Below are 8,395 nucleotides of genomic sequence, written 5' to 3'. Positions count from 1 at the left end.
TCACTATAAAAGTAAAAAAAATATCGGAATAAATGAAGTTATTATAGAGAGGGTTGATTGTATATGGGTTGTAGTATATCTTGAATCTCTCCGTGCAGTGATACTCAGGGTACGTTATAGTCTCTAATATTATCTGATTAGTACGATTGCACTTAAAAGCTTAAATTGTAATTAAACGTATAATTTTAAATAATCGCAGTTTGAAGATATTTCATACACTATAAAATTAGAAAGCAAGAAATTAGTTGTTTATCCATAGCACAGCGAAAGCAAATTCGCATATTCAAAGATTTAAGTTATATTCACCATAAATGTGATTATTTTTTACTCCATTAGGTTACCTTTACATTCTGTTTGGATCATTGTTACCATCGTTTTATAATGTATTGTATCGTTTTATGGATACAACGTTTGAATAGATTGTATTGTTTATTATTGTTAGTAACATTTTTTTTGTTTGGTTTAACTGTATCGTATTGTACTGTAACTGATAAGTTTACTAAAATATCCTCAATTGTTTTAAATATTAAATTTATCAAGAATTGCACATAAAAATAATTTAAGAAAATCCCTAATTTCTGCTAATTTATCTCCAATTATGTCTTATAAACAGATTAATCAATTAACTTTATGCAAATTTTAACAAAATTAATGGTACAAGTTAGTAATATTTAGAATAATAATAAGTACACTCTATTCATAATTAGATCATAACAATAATATTAAGAAAAAGAAAATATTAAGTAAAGAATAATGACCATGAAATGAACCAAGACAAATTAGGTAAGAATGACAGAACTTATTCTTGTTATCTCTCACCGTGGAGTTGGCAAAGAAAAAATGGGAGGAAGAAAAAGTAGGTTATAGGTTGGAGATTTGGAGTGAAAATAAAAAAAAAAAAAGTAAAAGGTAAAATAGAATTATGGAGTAATAAAGAATGACATAATTGAAAAAAAATACGAAATAATCCCAGCACGCCAAATCGGTTGTTTCAAAATATGAGTCTTTTCATTGTTCCGGAACGATGAATTTAACAATACAATATAATACAATCAATTTTAACTAAACAATCAAAACAAACATTGTTTTAAAATAAAACAACAATACGATACAATGAGTAACAACCATCCAAACAAGCTGATACTTATTAAGATTAGAAGTCTAACATTTTAACGAGGTTTACCTATAGATATATTTTAAACTTCTTAACCATATGAAAATTTTTGTAACGATATATATAACTTAAACTCGAAATAAAACTTTTTTCCATAGTCAGGTCATTCAAGAATAAGACACTTTGCCAAGATTTTTCGAGCTAGATTATTGTCAAGAGAATAATAACATTTCAGACGGTCTACCTTTTGGGGGAAATAAATAAATTTTACAGCAGAAACAGAAAGAAATGTTTATCCCACAAATTTAAATTTCTCATAGTGTGAGGAAATATGTTCAGAACAATAATATGTTAATCAGTTTAACTTCAAGAAGATACAAATGTTAATCTAACTCACATTTCTAATACTATAATGTTATTGATGCCAAAACCTCAAAGCAACATAAGCCAAAATCCTAAAAACCACCAACATCACAACCAAAGCTACCAAATCCAATACCAAATTATCAATGCCAAGACATTTAATAGCTGGAAAATCCATCACTCTGCATTCTTCACCAATTCCACACTCATAAACTTCAAACCTCGAATACTGAACTCCCACAAGAAGTTTGTAACAATAGTGACTAAACGAGACATATTTCAACCACGCGACGAACGATGGAATGTGCTGAATATAGTATCCACTGGCTAGTAAAAACACAAGCATCAACACTGAAGATAACGTTGTAGCTTGTTTAACATCCATCAATATTGCACCCAAGGCCAGGCCAAGTCCTTGAGCAACTAGCACATTTAATAGAATGATTAAAAGGGTTAATAAAAACGCGATTATCGAAGGTTTTAGACCTCCCATCCAGTATGTTACTGTCACAAAAATTGTTGGAAGTATAAGTTCCATAGGTAAATCACCCACAGTTCTTGCAAAATAGTAAGATGAAAGTCTATACATTCCAGAGGAACGTTCCCTTATAAGCATTGGCCTCTCTTGTGGGAATGCAAATATTGCACTGAATAATGGAAAGAATCCCCAGAATATTGAGAAGAAAAATAGTAATCCCACCTGTTAAATTAGAAAATTACCTTATTAGAAAGCTGTTGTGAAAGTAATGAGCTATACTGTTCGGATTCTCCAAAATGTTGGAGTACTCGTGTCCGGATCCTTCAAAATTACACTATTTTTTAAGGATTCTACATGAACCCAACAGCATTTTGAAACAAGCAGTGTAGGTAACGAGTGGGAGGAGTAAATGACGATTTCAATTAAAAAATAAAGACTAATCTTTTTTCCTAAGATGATCAAAAGTGATCTTTAACCAATATCAAATTTTCTTTAAATTATGATGTCTAAGAGGGAACTTTCTACATTTAGTAAACTTAGAAATATAAACATTTTTAATCATTCCTTATAAGTTGAATCTTTGCTATTTGAAGAAGTATGAAATAGATCAATCTCTCCTATTGAGTCACATGTAAGACTGAGCGATCATTCAATTAGTCTAGCACAATATTTTTATAAACATCGAATTATAAAATGAGATTGTGTTACGTGCCCAGATAGTATAAATTTGTTTTACAATATTAGGTTAACTAGATCTAAAACATCAAGTAAAATTTTAAGTTTGATATAGTAACCTGAAAAATAAAGTAATAATCTGCTATAATTAGTTATACTGCACTAAAAGTATAAAAATACTTTACACTACAAGTATATATTACAAATTAAGTCTTTTAAGATATGTGGAGCTTAAAATTTTGAATGATATCCTTGGGGGATAAAAATAAAGAGAAGTCGTAATGTTGGGAGAGTAAACAAATTTTTATACTATCAATGTAATTTAACATATTATAGCAGATTGCCTGCTATTGTTTGGGTTATTAATTTTACTTTTACTTATTACTATTAGTTACATGGGTAGTTACTACCTTTTAGCTGATTTGGTATAAAAATTCATTTATATTTTCAATTTATAAAAGTTAAACAGATAGGTAAATTACCTGATCCATTATATGGTTAGTATCAGAGTGCCACCAAAGGAGTCCTGAGAGAAATGAAACAGACATGACTTGGAAAATTCTTAAGCCTGAATAAGACTCATGTTTGCGTTCTTTAAGTCCTCTTTGTAGCAAAACTTTGAATTGTAACCACCAACTTGTGGTCCATTGATTTTCATCACGACCTAAAAGAACATACCTCTCATTATTATCAAAAAATGAAATGTACAATCAAATTGTAGACGAAGTTCAGCACAAAGTTGAACCGATTAAGTTTAAACCGTGATAAATCCGCCTTTGGATACCACGAAGTTATTGTGACTAATTCAGAAAATCGATAACTAAAAGTGGAGCCCGGTGAGCATTTTCGTGTTCAAGCAGGGTCCAGGGTAGGACGCACCTTAAGGGTGTGATGTAGACAGGCTACCCTAATGCAAGCATTAGTGGCTGCTTTCACGACTCAAACCCGTGATCTATGGGCCACACAGAGACAATTTTATCGTTTCCCCAAGGCTCCCTTCTGAAAATCGATAACTAAAAAGCCTGGTGTACAAAGCATCTCGCATTCAAGCAGGGTCCGAGGAAGAGCATCACCCTAAGGGTATTAATTAATGTTGACAACCAACTTGCATTAGTGGCTGCTTCCACGGCTCGAACCCCTGACCTATAGGTCATGACACAGAGACAACTTTACCGTTGCTCCAAGGCTTCCTTCCAGAAAATCGAAAACTAGAAAAGAAAAAAATATTTTCACATACTTCTTGATGATAATCGAATCGGGTGCCTGAAACTTTGATCAATTTCCTCCTTCAAAGCTGGATAAATGTTCTTCTTGTAGGAGGCTATTAAGAACTGTTTGGTTGCATTTTGATTTTCAGTTTGATCTGATTTTGGTAAAGATTCATGCAGATCATCCTGCCTAGTATCAGGAGACACACCTGTATAATTAAAAAAAAAAAAATCTAGAGTTAAAAATATATTGTAGGTTTAAAGTTATTATAAGCTACATTTGACTATGAGATTATTTGGACTTAAAATTGAAAGATAATGGGACCAAGTAAAAAGTAAAAGGAAAAAAATTTATAAAATGCAGCTTAATTAAAGGGATAAAGCAAAGACAGACAAAAAGTTTTATATATATATATATATATACAAGTAAAACAATGTTTAATAAATCCCAATAGACTAACTTTTGATCACTGGCTAATTTGCTAAATTGGGTCTTGATTGCTTCACCTAAGTATATTATTGATCCCTTTAATTAGGACATCTTTAATTTGATTAGATTTAAATAAAAAATTATCAAAACTCACGGATGAAAAAATATAAAAAAACACAGGTAACATAATCAGGGGCGAATATATATAATTTGCACTATCGGGTTCATTTGAACATGAGTTATTCTTGTTTATTTCATTATTATTATACCAAACCACTCTATAAAATTTAGATTTTGGATTCTTTTTCTGGGTACGTTTCAAAACATAAATGATGACGTGAACACATATTCAGATGCTTTATAAAAAGCTAAATACTTATAAAGTAGAAACAGACAGCACCTTCCAATAATGTTTCCCTTTAGCTTTCATTTGCAATTGTTGGTTGATGATAGTAATAAAGCTTTAAATAATGTGTGCCAACCAGGGAATAATATGTCCTATCAATATTTTTATAAATACGTGTCCAAAAATTTAATGAAAAAGTTTAGTGCAAATCAAATGTAAAATCTCAAACTCCTATTACATGTAGCCAGTTGGCATGTTGAAATATGGTCCTAATATTCTTCAGAAAAGCTCAATTTCAAAGAAAGGGACATCTAAATTGTTAATATCAATTAATTTCAGCTTCTCTAATATATACATTTTTTACATTATTAGGTTATTTTGAAAAAATTACATTTAATCGTCCATATAATCTGTCGATATATACATAAATTTTATTTTCAAATTATCCACGAAATATCTAATCTTGGAAGGTGAAAAGGAAAATATGTATATTATGGATAAAGAATGTTTAACCACAAACAGGAAAAGAACACAAAAAAGTTATATTACTAATATATTGTATCTAATAGAAGAAAAAAAAAAACTCCACATGATTTTAGGGAAATGATTCACCAGTTATGGACAATTTTCTATAACTTTTCTTGACTTTTAAATTTGTTCGGGCTTCTTTATTGACTTTACTTAACAAAACTTTGTTTTTTCTTATTAGCCATGAATCTGACTTGTGATTTACGTTCAATAGGGAAAAATGACTAGCCAGATAGACGAACAATGTTTGGACATAAAAATTATAATTTTTTTAAAAAAGTAATTTTTAGAGTTAAGTTGAAAAATAGTGTTACAATTTGAAATTATGTTTGAACATATCACTCTACAAAATATTGCAGATTTGCATAGTGTAAAAAACTATTTTTCCTAAAAACATAAAAAAATAGTCAAAACTACTTTTGGGTTTTGAAAAACTCTTTTTCAAAAAGATTCCAAAAACTTACAAATTTTCATGACAAACACGTTTTTTTTAAAAACAATCCTGAAAAAAAGGAAAAAAAGTTCATGGACAAACGGATCTTCAATGTATTAACATAATATAAACTGGAATAATAATAAAAGTAATAGGAAAAAGGAAAAGAGTGTCATACCATTAGCTAAATCAAGCAGAAAATCAGCAGGGTTCATGAAATCAAATCCAGGAACATAACCAATGGATTCAAAATACTCCATAACATGGCTGTTTTTCCCACAATAAATTGGACAACCTTCAGTTAACACAATAATCTTATCAAACATTCTGTACAACTTGCTCGACGGTTGATGAATTGTTGTAACAATCGTCCTTCCACCTCGAGCCAACCATCGTAACGTTGCAACAATTCTTTGAGCTGTAGTCGAATCAAGTCCTGAAGTTGGTTCGTCGAGTAATAATAAACTAGGGTTTACTAGCATTTCTTGTCCAATACTTACCCTTTTTCTTTCTCCTCCTGAAATTCCTCTGAATAAAGACCCACCAATTATGCTATTTTTGCACCTTGTTAACCCTAATTCGACGATAACAAACTCTGCATGTTCGGTTTTTTCTTGTTTGGTTAATTTTTTTGGTAACCTTAATAAAGCAGCATATGTTAGTGTCTCGAGCACGGTTAAATGAGGATATAATACATCATCTTGTGTCACGAAACCAATTTTTCGTTTCATATAACTCGAAAATTGTTGTCCATTGTATGTAATGGAGCCAGTGGATAATTTTCCAGGGAGTCTTTCAGCTAAAGCTGTTAATAGAGTTGTTTTTCCACTTCCTGATGGACCTAACATAGCTAAAAATTCACCAGGATGAACTATACCTGTAACACCTTGTAATATAGCGCGATTTTGCTTTCGTTGTGGTGTTGAAAAATAACTTATTCCTTTGTTGCTTTCTAATTTTATGGTGTATGAAATATCTTCAAACTGCAATGTTTAAAATCAGACGTCTTAATAGTAGTTTAAGCTTTTAGATGAAATGCAGACGTCGTCGTAGTAATCAGATCATCATATTAGAGAATGTAACGTAAGTTACTTTGAGTGTCACTGGATGTAACGATTCGTGAAGAACTGATAACTTGACATGATTTGATTGCTGTTGATTATCTTGGAAATCATCATTAGCACAAGGACTAACTTGATCAGGAGGCAGCATTTTCAAGTTCTATATATATAAGAATTAAAATAAAGCTAAGTTTTTTCAACACTCTTGAATGAGGAAGAAGAGGAGGAGAAGAAGAAAGAAAGAAGAATGGTAGCAAATTAAAGGAGAAAATAGACTAAAATGATTATGGAAAGAGAAGATTAAAGAATGAAAGGGAAATCACATGCAAATAAAGAATAGACAAAAAGGAGAGGAAATAAGAGAGATTTAGGAAAAAAGCAAATTTCCCTTTCACAGTTTCTACTTTATTTATTGTAAATGCTTCCCTATTTATACATGCAATAAAGTTTGTTCATCTCCGACACATCACTATTCTTTATTTCTTCTTTTTTAAAGTATAAATAAGTACACTATATACCCAATAAGAAATTACTAGTAGAAGAAAATCAATAATCTAGGTGTTTTTTTTTATTATTTAAATCTCTCCGAAATTAGGACTTCTCTCCGGCATGACTCGAACCCAGGACCTAACGGTCGTGGGTGGAGGTTCTTTACCAACTGAGCAAGCCTCACTTGTCATAATCTAGGTGTTGTATTACTAGTTTATTGGGTTCATTAAAAAGTTGTCGGCCGCATTTATTGTTTACTGTTTTAAATCTGTATATATAAATTGTATATGAAATATATACGATTATATATATATATACGATTATATATATATATATATATATATATATATATATATATATATATATATATATATATATATATATATATTATTTGTCGGTTATTTTTAATTTAACCGATGGAAAATCTTAGCCTAACTGTTAAAGTTGTTGTCATGTGACCAGGAGGTCACGGTTCGAGCCGTGGAAACAGCCTCTTGCAGAAATGCAAGGTAAGGTTGCGTACATTAGACCCTTGTGATCTGCCTCTTCCCCGAACCCCGTTTAGTACACCGAGCTACTCTTTATTTTTAATTTAAGTAATTAAGTAAGCCGCTACTTACTAATTGGTGGCTGCTGATCGTTTGAATTTTTACATTATTTGTCTAAAGTTGAGAATACAAGAATTTCTTTTCAAGACAACGGAGAAATAGAATATTGGTTTCGTCTTTTAGTAATCTAAAAAGTTTCTTCATTTTATTCTTTTGTCATATTCTATTTCTTTTGTAGATGAAAGGTCATTTTCCTTGCTATGTCCGAGATTAAACAGAAACAAAAGTCATATATAATGATCAAATTAATTACTCATACCTTTGACCATCATGCATTTAAGAGACCAAAATAAGAATTTAAGAAATGTAGAAATATTTAGAGTAAACTATATTTGCAAATTAAAAAACTCAAAAACTTCAAACCAACGATAAAGGAATTAAAGAGCAACATCTCTTTTTAATTTTGTGGAATATTCGCATGAGGAGAATTTGCCAAATAATTAATTTGTGATAACCAGCTCGAAATGTAAGTGAATATTTGAATAGTTAAGAAAGTAATGCATTTCTTTTGGCCAAAATTCTGTGCTATAGTTCCAAAATTAAGAAAATTAATCTTAATTTGATAATATAGAAAATTATGTAACCTTTTATTTATTATTTTAGGATATTTTGACATGATATCGTAAAACAAACTCTACTATATTCATGCATATAAGTTAAAT

The 8,395-nt window shown here is 30.4% G+C and overlaps 1 protein-coding gene across 1 annotated transcript; it reads right to left on the bottom strand.

Moving 5' to 3' along the window:
- Positions 1-1,448: 1,448 nt before the first annotated feature.
- LOC107790866 (ABC transporter G family member 21-like) lies at positions 1,449-7,019 on the bottom strand. The gene is made up of 5 exons (XM_075248506.1): positions 6,668-7,019; positions 5,754-6,558; positions 3,868-4,047; positions 3,113-3,294; positions 1,449-2,177 (listed from the first exon to the last, which is right to left on the bottom strand). The coding sequence occupies exons 1-5, from the start codon at positions 6,785-6,787 to the stop codon at positions 1,530-1,532; spliced, it is 1,935 nt and encodes a 644-aa protein (XP_075104607.1). The 5' UTR covers positions 6,788-7,019; the 3' UTR covers positions 1,449-1,529.
- Between the last annotated feature and the right edge of the window lie 1,376 nt (positions 7,020-8,395).

This window comes from Nicotiana tabacum, chromosome 24, assembly GCF_000715075.1.
Source record: "Nicotiana tabacum cultivar K326 chromosome 24, ASM71507v2, whole genome shotgun sequence".
Taxonomy (NCBI): domain Eukaryota; kingdom Viridiplantae; phylum Streptophyta; class Magnoliopsida; order Solanales; family Solanaceae; genus Nicotiana; species Nicotiana tabacum.
The sequence above is the reverse complement of the archived record's forward strand: the minus strand, read 5'-3'. Positions and strand labels throughout refer to the sequence as shown.

What these genes read in the sequence shown, in the direction of transcription:
- LOC107790866 (XM_075248506.1), bottom strand. Translation starts at nt 6,787, where the DNA reads ATGCTGCCTCCTGATCAAGTTAGTCCTTGTGCTAATGATGATTTCCAA. An exon ending in TCTGCTTGATTTAGCTAATG is followed by an intron (nt 4,048 to 5,753) that starts GTATGACACTCT and finishes TTAATTATACAG; the next exon opens with GTGTGTCTCCTGATACTAGG. An exon ending in GATTCGATTATCATCAAGAA is followed by an intron (nt 3,295 to 3,867) that starts GTATGTGAAAAT and finishes ATGTTCTTTTAG; the next exon opens with GTCGTGATGAAAATCAATGG.